Raw genomic sequence first — 27318 nt, forward strand, 5'->3', positions numbered from 1 at the left:
ATAAAAACAGAGCACGCGGGACAGCCTTGGCTTTTCTTTTGTTAGAAGACGGTTTGAAAGCAGGTTTTGTGTTTTCAGTGAAAATGTCTTCAGTTCCGCCTCAGAGAGAGTTTATCAACGAGCAGGTAACTCCTGCTGGAGAAACATTCACAGAATTTAAAGAAATCAACGTTAAGATGGAGGAAGAGATGGAGGATCAGCGCAGACTGATGGATTTTACCCGGATACCGAGGATCATCTTACACCGGATAGGTACGAAACACCTTCATGTTTTACTGATTAGTCATTTTAAAGAGAGTTTTTAGACAGATAAATAATCGTTGTGTTCGGAAACATATTTAAGGAATCAGCTCAAATTGTAAATATTAAGCAGAAGTAGAAAATTCCTGAAGAAATTTAATCGGGGCCTGCCAAAGTGGGCCCGTTAGTTTGGACCCAGCAATGCTATTCAATGCTAACAATTAGCATCAATGCTAAGCTTAGCTAAATAGTAGTCAATAGCCTGTAGAGAGTCACAAGCATGTTGACTAACATGGACTTGCACCATTCAGTTTGTTAAAATTAGTGTATAATCTAAAATGAGCCAAAATGCTAATGTAAACCTAAATGCTGCCAGTAGCATGTGGGCTATCATTAGAATGTTGTCTTACATGGACTTCCTACATTCAGTGTCCTAAACATGGATAATAATTAAGAAAAATAGCTAAAATCTTATTTTAGGGAAAAAGCTAATGCTTGCGCAGCAAGGCAGCGCCCTAACCTGAGAGGAAAAGATAATGCAGGCTAATATTATTGCACTGTCTCTGTGTCGCCCTGCGACAGACTGGCGACCTGTCCAGGGTGACCCCGCGCACCAGCACCTCCCAACCCCACTAGGGACAGGGGTGTTAGAAAATGGATGGATGGATGGATGGATGGATGGATGTCCCTGGTCTTTTTTGGATACAGTCACAAATGTCAATTTAAAATTTCTGATATATACATTTAAAGAGACGTGTTTATATATTCTTAACTCGATGGTGCAAAAAATGTATTTACTACAAAATTGTATTCTTATCATGGTGATAGTTGTACGAACATGATTATCTATTGTATGAACGTAATAATTATATTGTATGAACGTAATAATTATATTGCATAAACATGATATTTCATGTCCAGGAGATAATATGCTTGTAGTGCAGCATAATGAAGGTTAGTACAGTAGCTAATATAATTTCAGATCTTTGTATAACTTTTCTTCAGGTTAACTTAGAAAGTGAGACATTATTGTTACAGGTTAATTTTCTAAACTAAAAAAACGTAACTGTTAGGGAAGCTCAAAAATGAAACATTGGACTGATATTAATATATGATAGTAACAATGGTGTTATGCCAGATTTACCAATATTTTATTTTATCATTTTTTAAAATCTGATTACTCTATCAATCATAAGAATAATCAATAGATTACTCAATTACTAAAATATTTGTTTACAACAACCCTAATTATTTTATTATTTTTAGTATAATTTTTCCAGTTACTTAATGCATCAAACCATATCAAATGCTTTGTGCTTAGTCAGCCAGAGTTAATGTGCGCGGCCGCAGGAAGATCCGAAAAACTCGTCCCACAAACTTGAGCAGCCAGAACAATTTCTGTGATGCATACTAAAAACTCAACAGACACAAATGGCAGAGATACCAGAGCCAAATTAGCAGCCTTTAATTAAATCTCCCGTTTGTTGCGCATTTCTGCGCAGTGCAGCGGATTCAACTCCTCATGCAGGGCCGGTCCAAGGCTGTACGAGGCCTGGAGCAGAATCTGACTTAGGGCACCTCTTGCTGCTTAAAACATCAGCATCTCTAACAGCTTCTGTGTTAGATTTAATCTGGGAGAGGGGGAGTAGTTTAATTGGCCAACCTAAAAACAATCAGTTATAATTGCAGTTTTCTAATAGAGCATTGGAACTGACGTCACTGCGTGTGACGTTTACGTCGCTTGGCGCCATCTTGTATAGCGACAGACCAAAACAAACTTTATTCCAGCGTCTTCATTGTGTTACCGACCGCAGTGAAGTTGTTTTCAAGTTGGATATTGGATATCCGCGCTCCGCGGAGTGAGGGGCGTTTAGCTCAAGGTTGATCCGATTTATGAACGCTGATTCCGGCCAGCTGTTCTCTACCGCTCCCTCCTCAACGCTCAGAGGTTCACATAGGGACCGTCCATTTCTGAACCAAACACTCCTGTAAATAAACGCCTTGTGACCAACTGATAGTAAAAAGTGGTAATTCATACTATTACAGGAGGCACACTATCCTCTATTAAAAATTTAAGTCATATTCAATATTTTAAATTATTTTAATATTGAATAATGTTTTCTTCAATAACTCAAAATCAGTGTGAAATTGTTCTACTAGACTGTATAGATGAAGCACACCCATCTTTATTACATTATTACACCCAGATTTTTTATTTTTTAACTAATTTTATATATTTTTTAAAAATTTCATGAAATGTATTTGTTACCTGTAATGTTCAATTACATAAAATTCTAGGTCAGGATCTATTTCATTACATGTTCACTTCTTACCTGAAATATGTTAAATACAACAAATATTTACTTAAAGTTTTTTCTATTTCATAACATTTACTTGTCACCTTTATATTTTACTCTGAACTGTTTAATTACACATTAAATATTTAAAGATTTAATGCTCTTTCATCTGGTTTGATTGCTTATATTAAATGTTTACTGCAAAATATCTTATTATATAATTGTTTACTTTAATCACATAAAATGTTTATTTAAAAATATAATCTTCCATTACATGTACATTTATTACTTGAAATATTTTAAATATCAAATTTATACTTAAAATGTGATTCATTTCATCACCTGTTTACCTGCAACTTGAAGAGCTTGAATCAAACGTTTCATGAATGTTTTACCACATTAAATGATTAAATGACAGAAAACAGACACTTCCAACTGAACACATAATTCAACACAAATGGTTCATGTTCCTCTCCAGAGTCTGCAGCCTTGCTGAGCTCTTCTCCTGGGGTTTCCTCCTCAGCCTCTCCAACTTGCTCCTCTTCTGTAGCCTCCCCTACTGTGTTTTTATGATTTACCTCTTCTGGGGTAAATCATGAAAACACAGTAATTCTCTGTAACTTGTTGGTCCACCATGGTCTTGCTGTATTGCCTCTTTAATTGACGCGCATGTCGGTCCGATGTTGTGGCGTTTACCTCGCAGTGACCCAGATTCAGCCTGGATTGAGCTAATATATTTCATACGTCGGTTTGCCTTGAAGAGGACGAATCAGAACACATATCAGTATTAATGCTGTAAATTTTATAACACTAGTAAAATAGTTTACTTCACAATAATGGAATAACCTCGATATCCACTGACAAAACTCGGACTATGCTACATAAAACGATTATGACACAACACCAACAAAGTGAATTTAAACACTCACCAGAATGGAGATGTCTGGAGCAAACTTGTAGATATCTTGGGATTTTGGAGAAGGTAACATCAGGACGTCTCACCGCTGATACCCGGGATATTTGTCTCCTTTTCGTTAGCTCCGATAGTTTAGCCTACTCGCGTTGTTGACAGACAGAAAAACAGTGAAACTAAAGTCTGTTTTAAAATCTTTTTACCGTCTCGGTCGTGTGATCGGACATTACATCCAAAAACGCAGCAAGTTCGAACCATTGCTAAATAATTTCAAGTAACTTAGATTCAAAAATTCAAAATATCTGTGAGACAGTGGTTTTCTCGGTTATGTATATGGCCTCACAAGATGGCGCTCATATCCCTACGCCTAGAGCAATGACGTCACGTTCCAAAGCTCTGTTTGTATTTTTGAACAAATAGAGCTCAAACTCAAAGATTAAACTCACAGCATCTGATTGTTATGATAATAAAACAATCTAACTATGAATATTGTTCTTTGAACTTTTAGAAAGTAAACTTGTCAGCTCCCTAAAATCTTACATTTAAATGTTAAACAATTTAAATTAATTTATGTATGCTGAAACCATTCAATCAAATTCAGCAACATTGATGATGTGGATAAACAAATGTTACATTTATGAATGTGTGGTTTGTGTTAAAATATTAGCATTTATGGGCCCCTGAAGAACCTTATGGAGCCGCTGACTTAATTTGTATTAAACAGAAGTGAAAATAATTGATATTAATTTTATTTGTATTATTTGATTAGCTGTCTTTAAGACTAGTTGTGGGTTTAAATATCGTTTCACTGGCAATGTTTTCCCTTAACATATAATTATCCAGTAATATTTTTACTTTTACTGTCTAATTAATATCTTTTAATGCAAAAACACGGTGGACCGCCTCGGCGCCCCGCCCACCGGGCTTACCATGTTTTCTGGGGGAAACCCTGCAGTCTACCCACCTCTCTTGGAAAAAACTGTGTGAAAAATTGACACTTGCTTTTTTCTCCCTTTCTCTCTTGTTTTGGAAACCCTAACTTTACTTGATGGTAATTACTTCTATTCCACCAAACAGGAATTGGCTTTAACTTCTGTCAAGAAGGTTTGGTTTCTGCCAAAACTTTATCAATGGAGCTGAACTGAGCCTGACTGAACATAATACAGAGTCTTTCTCAATGTTCTGCTTGGTGGCGATTTGAAGAATTGATTGGAATGCAAAGCGCCGATGGGTTTGTCATTGCAACATACGCCAGAGCGTTGTTGAGGCGCATGGGCCATTCGAGGTTGCTTACAACTTTAATTTTTGTTGCTACAGTAATAAAGAACAGATGTTTATGCAAATGAGGATCGGAATGAAGACATGAAACCAAAACCATCAACAGGGTTTAAAGTGCTCAGTTTCTTTCTTAATGTGCATTAGAAAACAAGCTGCTCTATGCATTAAATGTTTTCAGCATAGAATTACGTATAAGACTCTAAGGAACTATAACAGGACTAAATCAAGCTGCTGTTTGAACTATTTTTGTCTTGGAGCCACTAGGTTTAATTATCGCCATCTTGCTTTCTCGCCTGGAGATCCATAGTATGTTTTGACTGATTTCTTGACCCCTTCCAGTCAGAAAGACTAAAGTGGTTAAGTACATTTTCATAATTATACATTTGTAATTTTAATCTTTGGATCACTTGAAAAGGCTTTAAGTGAATTAAAATCAATACTTCCTTCTTTTACTCACATTTAAAAGCTTTTGTTTTGTGTTTTGTGCAGATCTCTCACAGTGCTGGGTGTGTAAAGAGGAGGAGGTTCTCAATGAATTCAGCAACCAGGAGAGGAAGTCCACTTCAGATAAAGAAGAACCAGAACATCAAGAGTCCAAAGAGGAAGAGAAGCAACTCTGCATCAGTCAGGATGAAGAGCATCTTGTGCTGAAACAGGAGACTGATGACATTTTGATGAATCCTCTTAATGTGCAAAGAATCCACAATGAAACAGAACCACAGAGGAACCAACTCATCTCTCATGGCTCTGCTGAGGATGAGAACCAGGATCAGGAAGGCAGCAATTCTGAAGACCCAGGAAAAGAGAGAAAGGAAGAACAGAAACAAAAGGAGAGATTTGAGAAAATCAAAGAGCAGAAAAGCAGAACTGACACTGAAAAGCAAAAAAAACACAAGAAAGCTCACGCAGAGCAAAAATTATATTCTTGTAAAATTTGTGATAAAACATTTTCTGGAAACCGTAACTTGATGGTACACGTGAAAACTCACACAGGAGAAAAACCTTTCACTTGTTCAATCTGTGGAAAACGTTTCACACAAAAAGGACATTTAACTCAGCACTTGAGAATTCACACAGGTGAGAAGCCATTCTCTTGTGGGACCTGTGGAAAAAGTTTCAGACAACAAAATGGTTTAATTTATCACATGAGAATTCACACAGGTGAGACGCCTTTCACATGTGGGAACTGTGGAAAAAGCTTCTCTCGAAAAGCTCAATTAGATTATCACATGATAATTCACACTGGTGAGAAGCCTTTCTCATGTGGGAGCTGTGGAAAAAGTTTCAACGATAAAGGCCAATTAAATGTACATATGAGAATTCACACAGGTGAGAAGCCTTTCTCCTGTGGGACTTGTGGAAAGAGTTTCACCCAAAAGGGCAATTTAGATGTTCACATGAGAATTCACAGAGGTGAGAAGCCTTTCTCCTGTGGGTCCTGTGGAAGGCGTTACAGTGAAAGAGGGACGTTAACTCAGCACATGAGAATTCACACAGGTGAGAAGCCTTTCTCCTGTGGAACCTGTGGAAAAGGTTTCTCTATAAAAAGTCATTTAAATGTTCATGTGAAAATTCACACTGGTGAGAAGCCTTTTTCTTGTGGGGCTTGTGGAAAAAGTTTCACCCGTAAGGGCAGTTTAAATGTTCATATGAGAATTCACACAGGTGAGAAGCCTTTCTCCTGTGGAACCTGTGGAAAGAGTTACAGTGACAGACGGATGTTAACTCAGCACATGATAATTCACACAGGTGAGAAGCCTTTCTCTTGTGGGGCTTGTGGAAAAAGTTTCACCAATAAGGGCAGTTTAAATGTTCATATGAGAATTCACACAGGTGAGAAGCCTTTCTCTTGTGGGACCTGTGGAAAAAGTTTCACCAATAAGGGCAGTTTAAATGTTCATATGACAAATCACACAGAAGAGAAGTCTTTCTCCTGTGGAACCTGTGGAAAAAGTTTCTCTAAAAAAGTTCATTTAAATGTTCATATGAAAATTCACACTGGTGAGAAGCCTTTCTCATGTGGGAGCTGTGGAAAAAGTTTGAACAATAAAGGCCAATTAAATGTACATATGAGAATTCACACAGGTGAGAAGCCTTTCTCTTGTGGTACTTGTGGAAAAGGTTTCTCTCGAAAAGATAAATTAAATAATCATATGAAAATTCACACAAGTGAGAAACCCTTCTCTTGTGGGACATGTGGAAAATGTTTCACCCATAAAGACACTTTAAATGTTCATATGAGAATTCACACAGGTGAGAAGCCTTTCTCTTGTGGAACATGTGGAAAAAGTTACAGTGACAAAAGGACTTTAATTCAGCACATCAGAATTCACACAGGTGAGAAGCCTTTCTCTTGTGGTACTTGTGGAAAAAGTTTCACCTTGAAAACAACTTTAAATAATCATATGAGAATTCACACAGGTGAGAAGCCTTTCTCTTGTGGTACTTGTGGAAAAAGTTTCACCTTGAAAACAACTTTAAATAATCATATGAGAATTCACACAGGTGAGAAGCCTTTCTCTTGTGGAACCTGTGGAAAAAGTTACAGTCTAAGAACGACTTTAACTCAGCACATGAGAATTCACACAGGAGAGAAGGCTTTCTCATGTGGGAACTGTGGGAAGAATTACCGTCTAAGAACGACTTTAACTCATCACATGAGAAGTCACACAGGAGAGAAGCCTTTCTCTTGTGGGACCTGTGGAAAGAGTTACAGTGAAAGATACAATTTAACTCGTCACATGAGAAGTCACACAGGTGAGAAGCCTTTCTCATGTGGGACCTGTGGGAAAGGTTTCTCTCGAAAAGATAAATTAAATAATCATGAGAAGTCACACACATGAGAAGCTTTTCTCCTATGGGACCTGTGGAAAAAGTTTCAGGATGAAAAGACAATTACTTAAACACATGAACATTCATGTGGGTGCGAAACAGTGATGTGCGGTGAGGTTCATAGCTGGTGAGGCACTGCCTTATGATGTATAAATACAGACACCATGCATGTTATTGTTTACGTACAGACATTTTGCGCATGCATACAACACTGTAGAGCAAAAAGACTATTCTTTTACATGTCTTCCATAGCTGCGTTTACTAGATGTAACTTAGAAATGTAGGTATTATGGGTTGTTGTTATGTTGCTGTACAGTGTTTTAAGATCTTGTTCAATGTGCCCCTTTTTAACTTTGAACCCCTGCCCCTTCAAAGGTCTCTGCACGGCCCTGTTCATATGTATGGTAAGATGTATTATTTTTACCCCCTAGCTTGGTAGTCCCCAGAGTGCTAATGTTGTTAGCAGCTAACTTAGTGTTGAGTCCTGGACAGAAAATATGTTTATTCAGTGGGACTTCCATGTTAAAAAAAGCTGAATAAATTAAATATAACTTACTCAGCCATACAGGGTATGGCTGGGTAGCCATAGACATCCTGATGTCTATGGCTACCTTGTCTTGACCACCCTTGATGGGGGTCAGGACATCCTGACCCCCATCAGAATGTCTTGCAGCATCCGAGTCACATGTCTGAAGCCCAGAAATAGAACGCTGTGATGTTTGTTTGAAAGGGAAAAAAACTCAAATATTATTGAGATCAGGTCAGATTTTGATTGAGAGCTAACAGCAGAGAGATTTTTATTTTCCCAAATATTTGTTTCACAGAAGTCATTGTTAAAATTCTGCTGTGAAAATGTGTTTGTACATGCTCTACACAACCAGGTTCATAACAGTATATTGGTATTTTATACAGCTGCAAAGTGACTTTTGTTTCTTAGCAGGGAGGAGCTTCAGTTAAACACATTTTGTTCCTTTGGGAGGCTTCACAGTGTTTTCCTCTGTTATTTTATATTTCTAACATATTTTCTTTGTATGTTTTTAAATGAATGATTAATAACATTTTTTTGCTCAGGTACATGTATGATGATACAAGCTAAATAATAACTTTAATTGTCTTTGTGGTTTTAATTAAAGTTATCTGTCTTCTTACATCTTGTCTCTTCAGTGACCTTTCATGTTTTCACTTCTTTCTATGGAAACATGAACCTTTTTTCACAAGATTCTGTTATTATTAGTATTTTCAGGTCAAAACAACATTTCACCGTGTTCCTCTAAAATATATGTAGTCATTCAGTGTTTAACTTTAAAACTGAATCACAACCTACAAAACTACAACCTGATATAACATTAGACTGTTTTACAAACTAAAACGATCATACTCAAAAAAATTCATTAGATGTTCCAATATGGTTCTTTTGTAAGAATAAATACGTTTTGATAACTGACTCCAAACTCACATTCTTAAGTAATTTTTTCATTAGTCAGAATGATGTAATATTCTAAAAATAAATGCTCTTCTTTAGTTAGCTGCAGAAAATCCTCATAATCAACAGAAATAAAAGGCTTGGAAACATCCGTGTGTTTGTGTAATTACTTTAATACTGTGTTTCACTCACTGAAATATATGAACCTTTTATTAATGTTGTAAAATATTAAAATTATTGTATGTTGAGAGGAGGCTCAAAGCGGAAAATTCAAGGGGGAACTAAAATCGTCTATAGTTTCTTCAGTGCAGCCAAAGTGAAACACACGGGAAGCTACGGAGCTCACGAGGTAGCATTAGCTCCTCTTAGAAGGTAGTTTGGAAACAGGTTTGGTGTTTTCGGTAAATATTTCCGTGTTTTCAGTGAAAATGTCTTCAGTTCCGCCTCAGAGAGAGTTTATCAACGAGCAGGTAACTCCTGCTGGAGAAACATTCACAGAGTGGAAAGAAATCAACGTTAAGATGGAGGAAGAGATGGAGGATCAGCGCAGACTGATGGATTTTACCCCGATACCGAGGATCATCTTACACCGAATAGGTACGAAAAACTTTTCAATTTCACTCAGTAGAGTTAAAAACAGCGAGAAACAATGTAGGAATTTTTGGGGGCGACCCTGAACTCAAAGTAAAAGACTCAGAAATATCAAATCAGTTCCCGCCGGAAATAAATAACAATGAATAAATAAATACTTAGAATGATGAACTCTGACCTCGACAATAGCCAATAATAATGAATATACTATTCATTAAATAATATCAAAATTACAGTTTGTGTTTCGTGACTCCCTCATCTCTACTTCACCAGTTTAAGAAAGTACTGGTTAAAGTTTGCGCTTAAAATTATTAGTTTTACTAACCAACTAGAATTATTAGTTTATGGTTAGTTTTATGTTTTGTGTTTAGTCTTATATTTTACTATTGTTTAGGTTCGTTCTATGTTAAATTATGGCTCTTTAAATAGTCACATGAGGATTCACACGGGTGAGAAGCCTTTTTTATGTGAGATCTGTGGAAAAAGTTTCTCTTAAAAATCTTATCTTTCTCAACACGTTGAAGCTCACGCAGCTGAGAAGTCTTTTTCTTGTGTGATTTGTGGAAGACCTTTCTGGTCTAAACCTAATTTACTTTTTCATATGAAAACTCACCCAGGTGAGAGACCTTTCTCTTGTGTTATGTGTGGAAAAAGTTTGTCTCAGATTAGCAATTTAGCTGTTCATATGAGAGAGCACAGAGCACATGATGGCATAATTTGAACCTGAAGTATCAACATTCTCAGTAACTTGCTGTTTGAAAGCGCAGTAATTATAGCTGGGTGACATTTTGTAAATGTAACAGCTTTGTTAAAAAACATTTCAAATGGATTTAGCTGAAACACTTTGAAGAAATAATCTTATTCTGGTAGTTTTAGCTTTTCATTTAAATGTTTATTTTTAAGTGAGATTGTCTCCACATTAATTGTCTGTCCCACGTGCTCTGTTTTTATAGTTTGTGTGTTTTACTGTGACTGTACTGAAGAAACAGGAAATGATTTTTGGTTCCACTTTGAATTTTCTGCTGTGCTTCTCCTCTTTGTAAAAAAAATTACAAACTTTATTGATAGGTTTATTGTTAGTGGAAATTTAGAAAATAGTTTCTTTTAGTTATCAGTGTAAACTGGCGTTGTGACTCTTATTGTATGGAGGTAAAACATAACGCTTGCATACTGCTTGCTTGATAATTCAAGACCAAGTATACGTAGGGAGGGAATGTTTAGTGAGAATAGATCAGTCTGGAAAAAACACTGATGATGTTGTTGCAATAACTAATAAAATGCTGATTGAGTGAAAATGACTTATGTCTCCTTGGTAACTAAGAGCGATAGCTCATTAGAGTAAACTTTGTTATTCATTTAAGTTTTTCCATTACTATTCGTTCAGTACCTCAGTTCACCTGAGTGAAACGCAGTATATAAAATAATTACATACAGACTAATGTTTTCAAGCTTTTTCAGTTAATTATTAAGTTTTATGTTTTTTAACACATTTACTAAAGTTTTTATATAAAATGTTTATATTAAACTTCCAACGTTTAATAAAAACATTTTAAATCACAAATGTGACACAGAAGCACCTTCATGCTGCCACCTACTGACAAGAACCTGTTACTACACCTACATTGTTTCAGCTGCAACAGATGAGAAATCAGTGACTCGGCTATTTTTCTACAATCTGTGCTTCTGAATTCATTTCAGTGGATTTCATATGCTGGAGTATGTTTAAACAGTCATGTTCAATAACATGGAATCAGACCAACAAATAAACACATTTTATGTCAGAAATGTGGGTTTGAAGTCAGTTATCCAAAAGTTTCTGTTGTAAGACGGTTTTTTCAATTATATTCAAAATGTTCCAGTTAAATACAATACTCTAAACCACATGTGGCCTCATACTGTTTAACTTTAAAAATGAATCTGAACATACAAACTATAACCTTATGTGCCGATATAATAACTGTACTTGTTAACCCCTAAACAGAAATACAAGGTTTTAAAACATCAGTCTATGAGTCATTATTCAAAGTACTGTATCATAGGTGTTTGGTGCCTTTCTATCCTAAAGAAAAAGATGTAAAACTTCAGATATCTTACAACAAGATATTAACATGTATGGAAAAACCTCACATAACCTTATATTAAAGCAGAAAGTACAGCAGCCTCCGTAAGAAAGGCTAACAGTATTCAAATATGCCGCATAACTGATCAGTACAGTATTGCGAGGGAACACAAAAGAAATTTTTCCCCATGTCCCCTAGAGGGCTCCGTAGAAAACAGAGGCAAATTATTTAGAACATTTTATATCACGCTTAACTGTCTAGTCCAGTGGTCCCCAACCCCCGGGCCGCGGACCGGTACCAGTCCGTGGACCAATAATAATGAAATATTTCTGTTTTATGTATTATTTGGGTCTGGAGGACCTTTTATTTTGAAAATCCTTTAACCGGATTCACTCGGTTACGTCTTGCGCGCCAACATTGAGCCACAAACAGCAAAATGAGTCAGAAACACATCAGATGTTTTTGGAAAGTTTCTTTATGAAGGGAAAAGGCCCAGAGAAGAGACAGGAGGATGGATTTATCCCGGCAGGTGATTCCCACAGTCCAAGCTCTGCATGATTTGGTGACCGGATGTTAATGAGGCAATGAAGCTTCAAACTGCTTCGCCACTAGAGACCAAGAACCCTGAGCATCAGCAACACTTCCGGTGTCATCGTCTCTCATCTCTCCCAGATGGACCGTCTGGTTGCAGAGAAACGAGCTCAGGGCTCCTATTAATCGTTATCGTGAGTTAAAATTTTCACGAAAGTAAAATGTTTGTTTTTGTGGTATATTTTGAAGGGATATGTAAACGTTACCATAGCGACCAGAGACAGAAACCGTTAGGGCAGCGGCGGAGACGAGGAGAGGAGTAGAGCTTTAGGTCTGGTTCACACGGCACGATTTTAGGATTGTCGGCCGATTTTCCAAACCTCTGTGACCACAGAGCCGATAAAAGTCCAACAGGTTCGGTCGGTTCGTGTGTCCAGCCACACGGCAGGAGCAACACACCACACTAACCGGTTCCAGAAGAAAATCCAGTAAAACCCTCAACATACCCCACATGAATTTAGAATAATCAAACATGGATGACGATGTAGAAGCAGCAGTGATAGTTTGTGGCTCATTTTAAGAGATAAAAGACGTAACAAATAGAAAAGGCGTTTGATAAAAGATGGCGCGAGCAGCCGCTCTATTTGCTGCACTATGATTTGGAGGTGAGTTATGGTTTTTCGTAGTTAACAATTTAACTGAATAAACATAACCACATATAATAAACATGTATAAAATGTGAATTTTTGCTTATATCTGCTTAACAACCCTGGTTGTAACAACTTGGGTTGTTATTCTGCTGTGAACCGAATTAATTTGTTTGTTATTGACTTTTACTCAATTAAATTTCTTACGTATACATTGCAAATTGTATTTTTATTATAGTTGATTATGTTGTTTTCATCTCTCCTTATTTCTTTTGTTCTTCCTATAACTGATGGAGATATATAGACATTATTTATAATGTATAAAAGTATTGTTTATGTCATGTAATTAGCCATACATTCTTAAGAAAATGAAATAATAAATACTTTATGGTATTCTTATTTAGTAATGTAATTAGATTAGTTGTATTCTCACCCCACGCCACTAGAGGCAGAAGCAGGCCCGAGAAGATGCGACTATGGAGCAAATTTAGAAGTACACCAAAAGCAATTTCTTCGGTTCTTAGTATCATGCATAAATTGATTCAGATGGTATCACATAATTTATCATTTGACATTATTACCAGGGGAGAGCGCGAACGCAGTCCCCCACTACCATAAATTGTGCAGTTGAGATTCTCCCATGTGGAGAATTCACAGAGGTCAGATCGCCGCAGTGCAATGGCTGATCCTCACCCTGAGCGATCCTTTTTTTTTTTTTTTTTTACATAAAGATTTATAAAACAGAATAAATTAAACCGATTAAAGGAAACAAAGGGGGAAACAAGAAACGGAGGTTCGAGTTTGTGTTATTCAAGGTTGTTTCACTATTTTTAATAATTCAGTAGGCACTTCCCACTCGAAAATCTCCTCATCATTCTTTTTTCCTTGACTCCATTTAAAAATGTAATCTTTGACTGATGCACCCACCATCTTTATAACATTTGTTTCAATTATTTCATATTTTCTGTATAACCAAATATTTCTTGTTTTCCAAATTGCCTCCTTGACACAATTAATTACAATCCACCACCTGATTTCATTTCTTTCCCAGTCCTCCTTAAATAACCCGTACGCTATATTTTCATAAGTTAAAATCACATTATGCAACTTGCTCAACCATGGCAGCATTAACATCCAAACTCTTTTTGCAAAAGGACATGTCCAGAACAGATGTTTGATCGTCTCCTCGTCCCCACATCTAGCTCTAGGACAACTCGGCCTTTTGGTGCAATTTCTCTTGTATAAAAAGTCTCTTGTAGGCAAACATTTATTCACAATTTGCCAAGCCAAGTCTTTGTGAATATTCAATAAGTTTTTATTATTCACATTTTTCCATGTTTTTATAACTTCCTCCTCGTTCAGTTTTTCTATTGGTGTCAATTTATTGTAAGATACCAATTTATTCTCTATTTCTTTCCTCTTAATTCTTTCCGGTGGGATTTCTTGTAGGCCACATCTCAGCGCTTGTATTACCGTCTGAAATATCGCAGGGTAACTATCTGCAAAGGGCTTATGCAAAATTATTCTTTTGTTCCAATTTTTCAAAACTTTCCTCCCCAACCAGAATCTTGCGAATGGAGCCCATGACGGTTCTGGAGATAAGTTCAAGCACACGCTCAAGATTGGAGTAATGAACAACGCTTTGAATTTTATTCCTATATCTGGTACCTCTCTCCCCCCTTTTTCTAATTGTCTATACATAATTTCTCTTTTCAGTCTCTCCTGTCTGCTTCCCCAAAGGAAACTAAACATCATTTTTCTAATTACCGTCATTGTTCTATGGGGCATCGGGAAAGTTGATGCAAGAAAGGCCAGAGTGGATATAATTTCTGCTTTTATTACTAATACTTTACCTATAAAAGATAGTTCTCTGTCTCTCCATTGCATCAACTTCCCCTGGATTTTTTGTAATTTAACTTTCCAATTCTCTGTTTTCATGTCTTTCCCTATTAGTATTCCTAACACCTTTATTGTATCCTTTTTTTCTATTAAACCCCAATTTTCTCTTATTTCCCTCCAATTTATATATAAAATCTCACTCTTTTGCTTGTTAACTTTCATTCCTGAAGCTTTTGTAAATTTCTCGCTTATTTTTAAACTCTCACGTATAGAAGCATTATCTGTTAACAGAAGCGTCAGGTCGTCCATGTACATTGTTAATTTTATGTCTTTACCTTCGTTACCAGGCGGTGTTATTCCCTTGATCATTTTGTTTTCCCTAATAGCGCATGCTAATGGTTCTATTGCTATTATGAATAACAGCGGGGACAGTGGGCAGCCCTGTCTCACTACTGCTTTAATAGCCAAAGGGGGAGTTAAGGTCCCATTCACAACTACTACGCTACTACACTCATTATATAAGGTTTTTATCCATCTTTTAAATGTTTCTCCAAAATTAAAATGATCTAAAATTCTTTCTAAAAATATATGGTTTACTCTGTCAAATGCTTTTTCTAAGTCAATCCCTAAAATAGCTGTTGAAAGTTGCCTTTCCTGACTATATAGGTAACCATCTCTAATCAAGGCCAGACTATCAGTCATTTTCCGTCCTTTCACTCCACAAGTTTGCTCCTTCCCTATTATAGTGGTAATCACTGTCTGTAGCCGAAAGAATAAAACTTTCGCTATTATTTTTACATCTACACCTAGCAATGTCAATGGTCTCCAATTTTTCAGATCCGTTTTTTCCCCTTTTTTATATAACAATGAAATCATACCTTGATTCATTGAGTTGGGCAATTTTCCTTCACTTAGTGCTTCTCTGTAGACTTGTAGTAAGGGGGCTTTTAAGGATTCCCAAAATGTTGTATAAAATTCCTTTGGCAGCCCGTCTAGTCCTGGGGTTTTATTATTTTTCATACTTATCAAGGCTTCCGTAATTTCATTAATTGTTATTTCTTGGTCTAGTCTACTTTTTTCCGTATGAGTTAATTTGTTAGTCAGCTTCATTAACAATTCAACCCTGAGCGATCCACCTACAGGATCATGGAGTCGCTTCTGCCAGGTAAGTATGCTGTTCATTCCTCCGACTGACGATTAACAACTTCACACATCCGGTTCTGACTCACGGTGGGAAAGAAAATATTCCCTGATTCACTTTAGGATTTAACATTTAACAAAACACATTCAGTAACTCATAGAAATAATAACAAATATGTAATAGAAATCAAAATAAACCAGAATATGGGCGGTTTAAAGCTCCCAAAATGCATTGCGAGAGAGTGCTGAAGCGTTTTAATTTTAGCATTTAAAATGTATTTCGTCCCTCAAATTAACCTAAGCAACCTAAGTATATTCAGAGCTGATTACATCTACAACAACTAATAATTTATATTAATATGTCTAAAATGTAAAGGAAACCAAAACAAATGTTTATTTTGTATCAATAACGGCGTTAATGGCCGCTCTGCTGCTGCCACCTGCTGGTCAGAGCGAGGAATGACATTTAACGGAATAAACAAACTGAATGACAAAAGATACATTTTGTTTTATCTCAGTGGGCACCAGAGTGATTGACAGAAAATACTTAGAAGATACGTTTTGGTAATTACGAAATTAACAGATGATAGTAAAATAAATATTTATCATTTCACATTATTACCAGGGGAGAGCGCGAACGCAGTCCCCCACTACCATAAATTGTGCAGTTGAGATTCTCCCATGTGGAGAATTCACAGAGGTCAGATCGCCGCAGTGCAATGGCTGATCCTCACCCTGAGCGATCCACCTACAGGATCATGGAGTCGCTCCTGCCAGGTAAGTATGCTGTTCATTCCTCCGACTGACGATTAGCAACTTCACACATCCGGTTCTGACTCACGGTGGGAAATTAAAATAAACCCTGAGTCACTTTAGGATTTAACATTTAACTAAAAACAATCAGAAACTCAGAGAAATAATAAATATATTTTAAATAACTCAAAATGAAAAACTTAGAAAAACTCAGAAGTGTTAAAATTGTATACTTTTCCAGCTCTAACTTCAGAAACTTTCTTTAAGCTGCAGCTAGCATAGCCTGACCTGAATGCTCGTGACTATCCACGGCCATAGTCACGAATGGCCCTGGATAAACGGTTTCACTGTAACTCTAAGTTGTTTCTCTATTAGCAAATTTAGCAGGACATACATGAATGAGTGATTAACAGCGTTAAGCCAAATCCCAGGCTGAACAATGTCAGTGAGGATGAGTACAGGCAATTAAAAATGTGTCCATCGTGGTGCAGCGTGATACCAGACAGAATGGGTCAGGAGAGGAACAGACCCATCAGACATCAGCGTCTCTTCATCCATCCATCATCTCCGGAGGCTGATACGGTGCAGAACATTTAGCTATGATTGATTAAGTTTCTTATTGTGATTTTAGTTGACTATTATGGTTTGATTATTTGCTTATTGTATAATAGTATCAGCCAAAATAATACAAAGGGTGATTTAAAGAACAAACCATACTAATAGATTAACAGTAAATGCATAAATATTTCCTACTTTAAAGAGGTTTGTTAGAGCTTTCTATATGTTTTATTTAGAAATGTTGATATTTTGTTAATACATTGTTCAGTGGCCATTTAATGTATTATTTCACTATTATTTTATTAATGTGGTTATGTGATGTGTGTTATGTGAACATAAAAGTTCACATAACATAAAAGTTATGTGAACTTTTTTTGTTATTATTAGGTGATCAGTTACTCAGTATTTCAGTAGTTTACCAAATACTTCAAAATAAAATACAAAGAACATTGTTCCAGCAGGGGTAATTAAATAAATAGAATAATAAATATTCGTTCTTTGTTAAATTATGGCTCATCTTTTGTTTTCTCTTTTATTCGTATAAATATAGAACTCAGTCTGTTAAATGTTGATTGAAAAATGAATATTGACTTTATTAAAATTCATGCAATGTTAAGGAGGAAGCGATGGGCCCTGTGAACCAGGGCTGTTTATATATATGAAGGTTTTCCTGATTTACTCTTTGTTTCAAACAGAAGGTTTTATTCCAGTCTCTATGTTTATGTAAATCTATTCTGTCACACAGTCTTCTACTAAACAGAACAAAGAAAAAGACCATCTTTGTTATACTTTATTATCTAAAATTATATAAAAAGTTTCAATAAATTTTCTATCTGAAATTCAATCCATATCATCAATACATGTTCTAAGCAGAAAAATCATTAAAACCATGTCAAAGAAATGCATCCATTTCTCCAAATCATTGAAATAAAACAAAGTACAAAGGATAAACACACAATAAAGGTTTCAAAATTTTAGAAGTCTAAATCTTAAAGAATTCAAACTCATTGTTTCTTTAAGAGACAATCTCTTCCTTAGTCTCATTAAATAAAATGGAAATATAAAATTGCGAGAACAAAATGTGTCGGTTGCAGTTACTCCACTTCCAAACAGCAAGTTACTGAGAATCTTACTTGAGGTTCACATTGTGCCATCAAACCTGCGTGAGTTCTCATGTGAACGGTTACATTTCTAATGAGTGAAACTTTTTCTACAGGACCTACAAAAGAAAGGCTTCTAACCCGTGTGAATCTTCCTGTGATGACGTAAACTGGATCTACACACAAAACATTTTCCTCACTTTTCACTAAGGGTGCACCGATTGCAAAAGTGCAGACATGACCTGGTGGGCCGGTCTAATAGTCAAACCTCTCAACGGAGCAGAAGACAAAAGCTCAGGTCAATAAAATTGGGGGATCAGATCGGCTTCACATGCATGTTTCTGCTGATCACCAATGTCCCAAAATTAAGGAAATCAACATAGATTAATCGGCTGGCTGATAAATCAATGCATAGCTACTACTCACATGTGTGAATTCTGATGTGAGAAGTTAAAAGGTATTTTTTAGTGAAACTTTTCCCACAGATCCCACAGGAGAAAGACTTCTCTCTTGTGTGACTCTTCATGTGATGAAGTAAAAATGACTTAAAAGGAAAACATTTTCCACAGGTCCCACATGAGAAAGAATTCTCACCTGTGTGAGTCTTCATGTGAAAATGTAAAAGGTGTTTTACAGCAAAACATTTTCCACAGGTTCCACAAGAGAACGGCTTCTCATCTGTATGAATTATCATGTGAGCAGTTAAGCTTTTTTTATGAGTAAAACCTTTTCCACAGATCTCACATGAGAAAGGCTTCTCTCCAGTGTGAATTCTCATGTGAATATTTAAACTTTTTTTATAAGTGAAACTTTTTCCACAAGTTCCACATGAGAAAGGCTTCTCACCTGTGTGACTTCTCATGTGATCAACTAACTGAGATTTAAACAAGCAATTTTTTCCACAGATACCACAAGAGATCGTCTTCTCACCTGTGTGAAATCTCATGTGAGCAGTTAAACTTTTTTTATGAGTGAAACCTTTTCCACAGGTCCCACATGAGAAAGCCTTCTCACCTGCGTGAGTTCTCATGTGATCAACTAAGTGAGATTTATTCAAGCAATTTCTTCCACAGGTGCTACAAGTGATCCCCTTCTCACCAGTGTGAACTCTCATGTGAACAGTTAAACTTTTTTTATGAGCGAAACATTTTCCACAGGTCCCACATGAGAACGGCTTCTCACCTTTGTGAACTCTCATGTGACTAACCAAGTGAGGTTTCCTCCGGAAACTTTTTCCACAGTTCCCACATGAGAAAGGCTTCTCACCTGTATGAATCGTCATGTGATCAAGTAACTGAGATTTAGACGCAAAACTTTTTCCACAGGTTGTGCACGTGTAAGGCTTCTCACCTGAGTGAATTCTTATGTGTCTGTTTAAAATGCCAATCTGATGGAAACTTTTTCCACAAGCTGCACATGTGAACGGTTTTTCACCTGTATGAATTCTCATGTGATTAGTTAAACGACTCTTGTGAGGGTATCCTTTTCCACAGGTTGAACATGTGAAAGATTTCTTGGCCGTGTGAGTTCTCACGTGTATCATGAAGGAATTATTTCGAGAAAAGGTTTTATCACAAATTTTACAAGAATATAGATTTTGGTTTGGTTGAGTTTTCTTGTGTTTTTCTTTTTCTGAAGTCTCAGTTGTGCCTTTCTGCTGTTTGTTCACCAACATGTCATCAGTCTCCTGTTTCAGCACAAGATGCTCTTCATCCTGACTGATGCAGAGTTGCTTCTCTTCGTCTTTGAACTGTTGATGTTCTGGTTCCTCTTGTTCCTCTTTTATCTGCAGAGGTTCTGGTTCCTCTTGTTCCCATTTTATCTGCAGAGGTTCTGGTTCCTCTTGTTCCTCTTTTATCTGCAGAGGTTCTGGTTCCTCTTGTTCCCGTTTTATCTGCAGAGGTTCTGGTTCCTCTTGTTCCCGTTTTATCTGCAGAGGTTCTGGTTCCTCTTGTTCCTCTTTTATCTGCAGAGGTTCTGGTTCCTCTTGTTCCCGTTTTATCTGCAGAAGTTCTGGTTCCTCATGTTCCCGTTTTATCTGCAGAGGTTCTGGTTCCTCTTGATCCAAAGTGGAGTTTTCCTCTGGGTTGCTGAGCTCATTGAGAACCTCCTCCTCTTTCCAGCATTGTGGGAGATCTGGACAAAAAGACAAAACAAAAGCTTGAATATGTGAGTCAAACAATGAGCCTTACACTTTCATTAACAAAAATTAAAATAAAAATATTTTTCAGCAAACATGTGCGCTTATATTAAAAAATAAAATCTCTGCCGCAGTTCATCTTTTTTAGCGATATTTTCTTGCCATTTGTGATATTAATTGGAAACGTGTTTTATGGATTTTCCTTAGAGATATTTAGTAGAAAGATGCGCTGCGAGAGTCTGGGGCTGTCCTTTTCACATTCTGCCAGTGAAAAGCTTTTTCACAGCTTGAGCACCTGGTGATCGCGTAGCTTAATCCACCGGATGGTTTGAGTTCTTTCATAATAGGCGACCATGTATTTTATTTTTTTTGGTAACAAATTCCTCCACTTTTGGACTTTTGTGTACACTGAAATGTGCTGTTATTATTCAATGATACAAAGTTTTGTTTGAGGGAAAAAAAAACAACAGAACTTATACAATAATAAATATAAGAATACGCTCTAAGAAAAACATAAATAAATGAATATTTTAAACACTTACTCATTAAGCTCTTACCAGTAGTTTCTTGTACTGATAGATTAGAGATTAGAGAGTCATGGATCTTAAACTTTGATTTTTTATTTTTTTTTTAAGGTTTTGTTGGCTGTATTGGCCTTTAATAACAGTTTTTAGACACGAAAGTCGGTTACGACAGAGAGGGAAAACGTGCAGCAGAGGTCATAATCCAGGTCAGTTTCGAATAACTAATAAAATTAGAGAGGCCTCCTACAAAATTATGCATGGATACTATTTGCCAATCAGTATATGCAAAAAGTCAAAAAGGAAATTAACATAAAATGCTCACTATTTTCACCCCGAAACCTTTTTGGCTTTGCATTCATATAAAAAAAAGTTTTGTGGAGATGTCGTTTATAATCGATAATGTATATAAATATTTTGTTTAATGTTGAGACAATTAACCTTAGTTTTCACAATTGTTCGAGAAAAGGAAACTTTTTAGTTTTTTTAATCACAAATGTAAATTCAATAGAATAATTCCTCGTTTTGTGACTTTTAAAATTGAAGTAATTAACTAATTCCTGTTACTCTTTCAATCAATCCATCAGTCAATCAACCAAACATTAGCAAAGCAATATAGACGCTCAACAAGGCGTCTAAGTATTCATGTCTGTGGTCTCATCCGTATCAGTAAAACATGAAGGTGTTTCGTACCTATTCGGTGTAAGATGATCTTCGGTATCCGGCTGAAATCCATCAGTCTGCGCTGATCCTCCATCTCTTCCTCCATCTTTACGTTGATTTCTTTCAACTCTGTGAATGTTTCTCCAGCAGGAGTTACCTGCTCGTTGATAAACTCTCTCTGAGGCGGAACTGAAGACATTTTCACTGAAAACACGGAAATATTTAGCTAAACCTCAAACTCTTCAAGCCACCGTCTAACAAAGGAAAAGCTCTGATTTTATCTTCCCCGCCTTCTTGTTCTTTTTCTTCTTCTTTTTTATGGCGTTTGGCAAACAACTTATTGATGTGCATTACCGCCATCTACTGGAAAGGAGTGTGGATCGGGATGCTATATATATATTATCCCCCACGAATTAATAAAATAATAATAATAAGAAGAATAAGAATAATTATTCTTATTCTTATAATAATAATAATAATAATTATTATTATTATTATAAAACTTATATGCTTTTTAACAATTTCGTTTTCTTAAGCTAATTTATTAAATAACAAAAATATTCAGAAATCTTCCCCGTGTTTCAGTGTGGCTGTACTGAAGAAACTGTGAACGATTCATAAGTTCCGCTTTAAATCAACTCGTTTAATATACAGTATTACTTAGTAAATTAAAATATAATTGAAATATTCATTTATTTTATTTTCTCTATTAACCCTATTACAACACAGTACATTGAATAATGACTCATAGACTGATGTTTTAAAACCTTGTATTTCTGTTTATTTTAATTAATTTCTGGTTACATCTAATGAAGACTTGACATTAAATTAATAAAAACATCTTACTTCATAAATGTAGGCTTAAAGAGAACAATGCTTATTACCTGCTTAAATTGAGTAACCAAAGATACCCTTGATCTCAATACCACATTTTCCTTTCATATTTTAATTTATTGAGTATGAATAGATCTGCTGAATTAGAACAAAACACGTACAGTTATTATATCGGCACATAAGGTTGTAGTTTGTAGGTTCAGATTCATTTTTAAAGTTAAACAGTATGAGGCCACAGGTGGTTTAGAGTATTGTATTTAACTGGAACATTTTAAATATAATTGAAAAAAAACCGTCTTACAACAGAAACTTTTGGATACCTGACTTCAAACCCACATTTCTGAAATAAAATGTTTTTATTTGCTGGTCTGATTCCATGTTATTGAACATGACTGTTTAAACATACTCCAGCATATGAAATCCATTGAAATGAATTCAGAAGCACAGATTGTAGAAAAATAGCCGAGTCACTGATTTCTACATCTGTTGTAGCTGAAACAATGTAGGTGCAGTATCATGTTCTTGTGAGTAGGTGGCAGCATGAAGGTGCTTCTGTGTCACATTTGTGATTTAAAAAGTTTTTATTAAACGTTGGAAGTTTAATATAAATATTTTATATAAAAACTTTAGTAAATGTGTTAAAAACATAAAACTTAATAATTAACTGAAAAAGCTTGAAAACATTAGTCTGTGTGTAATTATTTTATATACTGCGTTTCACTCAGGTGAACTGAGGTACTGAACGAATAGTAATGGAAAAACTTAAATGAATAACAAAGTTTACTCTAATGAGCTATCGCTCTTAGTTACCAAGGAGACATAAGTAATTTTCACTCAAGCAGCATTTTATTAGTTATTGCAACAACATCATCAGTGTTTTTTCCAGACTGATCTATTCTCACTAAACATTCCCTCCCTACGTATACTTGGTCTTGAATTATCAAGCAAGCAGTATGCAAGCGTTATGTTTTACCACCATACAATAAGAGTCACAACCCCAGTTTACACATATAACTAAAAGAAACTATTTTCTAAATTTCCACTAACAATAAACCTATCAATAAAGTTTGTAATTTCTTTTACAAAGAGAAGAAGCACAGCAGAAAATTCAAAGTGGAACCAAAAAGCATTTCCTGTTTCTTCAGTACAGCCAGAGTGAAACACACAAACTATAAAAACAGAGCACGCGGGACAGCCTTGGCTTTACTTTTGTTAGAAGACGGTGTGAAAACAGGTTTGGTGTTTTCAGTGAAAATGTCTTCAGTTCAGCCTCTGAGAGAGTTTATCAACGAGCAGGTAACTCCTGCTGGAGAAACATTCACAGAGTGGAAAGAAATCAACGTTAAGATGGAGGAAGAGATGGAGGATCAGCGCAGACTGATGGATTTTACCCGGATACCGCAGATCATCTTACACCGGATAGGTACGAAAAACCTTCATGTTTTACTGATTAGTCATTTTAAAGAGAGTTTTTAGACAGATACATAATCGTTGTGTTCGGTAACCTATTTAAGGAATCGGCTCAAATTGTAAATATTAAGCAGAAGTAGAAAATTCCTGAAGAAATTTAACCGGGGCCTGCCAAAGTGGGCCCGTTAGTTTGGACCCAGCAATACTATGCAATACTAACAATTAGCATCAATGCTAAGCTTAGCTAAATAGTAGTCAATAGCCGGTGCAGAGTCACAAGCATGTTGACTAACATGGACTTGCACCATTCAGTTTGTTAAAATTAGTGTATAATCTAAAATGAGCCAAAATGCTAATGTAAACCTAAATGCTGCCAGTAGCATGTGGGCTATCATTAGAATGTTGTCTTACATGGACTTCCTACATTCAGTGTCCTAAACATGGATAATAATTAAGAAAAATAGCTAAAATCTTATTTTAGGGAAAAAGCTAATGCTTGCGCAGCAAGGCAGCGCCCTAACCTGAGAGGAAAAGATAATGCAGGCTAATATTATTGCACTGTCTCTGTGTCGCCCGGCGACAGACTGGCGACCTGTCCAGGGTGACCCCGCGCACCAGCACCTCCCAACCCCACTAGGGACAAGGGTGTTAGAAAATGGATGGATGGATGGATGGATGTCCCTGGTCTTTTTTGGATACAGTCACAAATGTCAATTTAAAATTTCATATACATTTAAAGAGACGTGTTTATATATTCTTAACTCGATGGTGCATTATTATCTATTGTATAAACGTAATAATTATATTGCATAGATATGATATTTCATGTCCAGGAGGTGGTGATAATATGCTTGTAGTGCAGCATAATGAATGTTAGTACAGGGGCTAATAGGAGTTGGTCAGGTTTTTCTTCATGTTTGGTCTAAAACAGAGAGATACTGATGCTGGTTTGCATTGTGGTTGAAATCAGCAATAGTATGCGCACTGTGAGCTGGATCCTAAACAGATCGGGACTGCACAGAAGGAAACGTCAGTCCGATCCTCCAGCTGTGGTGGCGATCCTAACTGACCGCCTTGAACGAAGCTGAAGTTGGCTTCTGGTTGTAGCTTTTGATTCAGGAAACGGCTAAAGGGCGATTATAACAGAATGAAATCTTCTTCAGTCATAACAGAGGCTCAGATGTCTTTGCTGAACATTTTCTGTTCAGTTTTTTATTTTTTAAATTTTTTGTTACACAAAACAATAGCTGAATAACGGCAACAGCTATTTGTAATCTTGCAACCAAAATCAACAGAAGGGAAGATGGTGACAAAAGACAACACTAGATTCTGTTTAAGGGATCCATGATTAGTTGTAGCAATAGATTTTATTTGGGAAATATTTATTTTAGATGTAAAAACAATACAGTAATGGTACTGTAGGTCATTTCATTTTTATAGATTTTAATAAAATATTGTCACAGGAACGTCGCCATGTTGTTCACGTTGCAATGCACTCTGGGTAAATGACGTCAAATGGTCCAACTGCCTGGCTCCTCCAGCCAAAACAGTGATGAATAACGTTATTAAGCCTTTTCAAACTGAACTGAAGCTTGTTGAAATCACAAGAGGTGAGTGGATAGACTGAACACGGCGGGTGGCTGAGTAGTTAACGGTTACAGTGTAAATGTAGCTTTACGGACAAACCGCACAATAAATTTCATATCATCCTAACATAAGACAGATAATCTCTGAAAAAAAAATCGATCTTCTCATCCTCCTCACTGAGTTCTGCAGAATTACTCAGCTCAGTCAGAAACAGCCAGTCAGAACCAGTGCAGAACAATTAGCTGTGCTCTCAGGAAGTTTTGATTTAATAACTCAGGATTGTTTATTTTGATGCAATTTGCATTTGACTTTGAATGAATGTTTTCCTCTTGTACTTGACATTGATATAAGCAGATTTATTTGACTTATGTATAATTTATGGTACTGAGATCCTTACTGCAGCTTCTGATTCAGGAAATGGCTAAAGGGTGATTATTATGAAAACTTCTTCAATCATAGCGGAGGCTCAGATGTCTTTCCTGAACAACGTCTGTTCTGATGTACATAATACAAGATTTCCAAAGCTTAAAGCTAACGGACATCAAAATTTGATTTGAGAAACTGGTTTTAGCTTCTCATAATTGCCATTATTTTCTGCATGTTAACAACAATCACCCCACTGTTACCAATTTGGCTGTGACTAACAGGAAAGTAAAGGCTGAGATTTAGTCGTGCTTTTGAAAGTTTGTGTTGAGTGTGTGAGTGGAGCAATGTCTGACAATATTTGGGTGAGATTAACAAACACTGTAGTGTTTCGCTTTAGGCATTTTATGTCACTCTTTAATGTGATATGTATCCTGTAGCTACAGGGAGGATGAAAACTTCTAACATTTGTCAGGAAGCCATCTTGTTTGCTCACCTGGAGGTCCATAATATCATATTTTGACTCTCATCTAGTTCCATTCTAATCAGAAGAACCTCATTGGTTGAGTTAATTTTCATTTTTGTAAGATTATAATTTTAAAATAACCCAATAAAATCCTGTTTTGATACATCAAGGTTAAAGTGAAGGATTTCTAGTTTGATTGACATTTAAAGGCTTTTGTTTTGTCTTTTTGTCCAGATCTCCCACGATGTTGTGTGTGTAAGAGGAGGAGGTTCTCAGTGAAACGGAACCACAGAGGAACCAACTCATCTCTCATGGCTCTGCAGAAGCTGAGAACCAGAATCAGGAAGGAAACAATTCTGAAGACCCAGGAATAAACAGATACGGAGAAAAGAAACAAAAGGAGAAATATGAGAAAACTAAAGAGCAGAAAGGCAGAACTGACACTTCAAAACAAAAAAAGCACAAGAAAGCTCACACAGGGCAAAAATTATGAAACCTTTTCTCAAAACAGTAACTTGATGAGACACATGAAAACTCACACAGGAGTAAAACCGTTAACTTGTTCAACCTGTGGGGAAAGTTACAGACAAAAGGATGATTTCATTCATCACATGAGAATTCACACAGGTGAGAAGCCTTTCTCTTGTGGGACCTGTGGAAAAGGTTTCACCTGTAAAAATAATTTAACTGTTCATATGAGAATTCACACAGGTGAGAAGCCTTTATCTTGTGGGACCTGTGGAAAAAGATTAGCTCTAAATGGACATTTAACTGACCATATGAGAATTCACACAGGTGAGAAGCCTTTCTCCTGTGGGACCAGTGGAAAATGTTTTACCCACAAAGACACTTTAAATGTTCATATGAGAATTCACACAGGTGAGAAGCCTTTCTCATGTGGGAGCTGTGGAAAAAGTTTCAACGATAAAGGCCAATTAAATGTACATATGAGAATTCACACAGGTGAGAAGCCTTTCTCTTGTGGTACTTGTGGAAGAAGTTACAGTGAAAAAAGGACTTTAATTCAGCATATGAGAATTCACACAGGAGAGAAGCCTTTCTCTTGTGGGAACTGTGGATAAGAATTACCGTCTAAGAACGACTTTAACTCAGCACATGAGAAGCCTTTTTC

The 27318-nt window shown here is 36.3% G+C and overlaps 1 protein-coding gene, 1 long non-coding RNA gene, 1 other non-coding gene and 1 pseudogene across 3 annotated transcripts; 2 read left to right on the plus strand and 2 right to left on the minus strand.

Annotated features, from left to right (window-relative positions):
• LOC116726896 (zinc finger protein OZF-like) lies at positions 1–27278 on the plus strand. The gene is made up of 3 exons (XM_032573846.1): positions 1–252; positions 5218–6225; positions 27150–27278. The coding sequence occupies exons 1-3, from the start codon at positions 84–86 to the stop codon at positions 27266–27268; spliced, it is 1296 nt and encodes a 431-aa protein (XP_032429737.1). The 5' UTR covers positions 1–83; the 3' UTR covers positions 27269–27278.
• Positions 13394–13545, minus strand: LOC116727755 (uncharacterized; annotated as a pseudogene).
• Positions 16414–16576, minus strand: LOC116727771 (U1 spliceosomal RNA). The gene has a single exon (XR_004340859.1). It is a non-coding gene; the product is annotated as a U1 spliceosomal RNA (small nuclear RNA).
• On the plus strand, positions 23715–26651 carry LOC116726907 (uncharacterized). The gene is made up of 2 exons (XR_004340708.1): positions 23715–23783; positions 26421–26651. It is a non-coding gene; the product is annotated as an uncharacterized LOC116726907 (long non-coding RNA).
• Positions 27279–27318: the final 40 nt, after the last annotated feature.

Source organism: Xiphophorus hellerii, chromosome 10 (genome assembly GCF_003331165.1).
Source record: "Xiphophorus hellerii strain 12219 chromosome 10, Xiphophorus_hellerii-4.1, whole genome shotgun sequence".
Classification (NCBI taxonomy): Eukaryota; Metazoa; Chordata; class Actinopteri; order Cyprinodontiformes; family Poeciliidae; genus Xiphophorus; species Xiphophorus hellerii.

Excerpts from the sequence above, each read along its gene's own strand:
- LOC116726896 (XM_032573846.1), top strand. The coding sequence starts at position 84 with ATGTCTTCAGTTCCGCCTCAGAGAGAGTTTATCAACGAGCAGGTAACT. Across the intron at positions 253-5,217 it reads GATCATCTTACACCGGATAG|ATCTCTCACAGTGCTGGGTG; the intron begins GTACGAAACACC and ends TGTTTTGTGCAG. Across the intron at positions 6,226-27,149 it reads GCACATGAGAATTCACACAG|GTGAGAAGCCTTTCTCTTGT; the intron begins GTGAGAAGCCTT and ends GAATTCACACAG.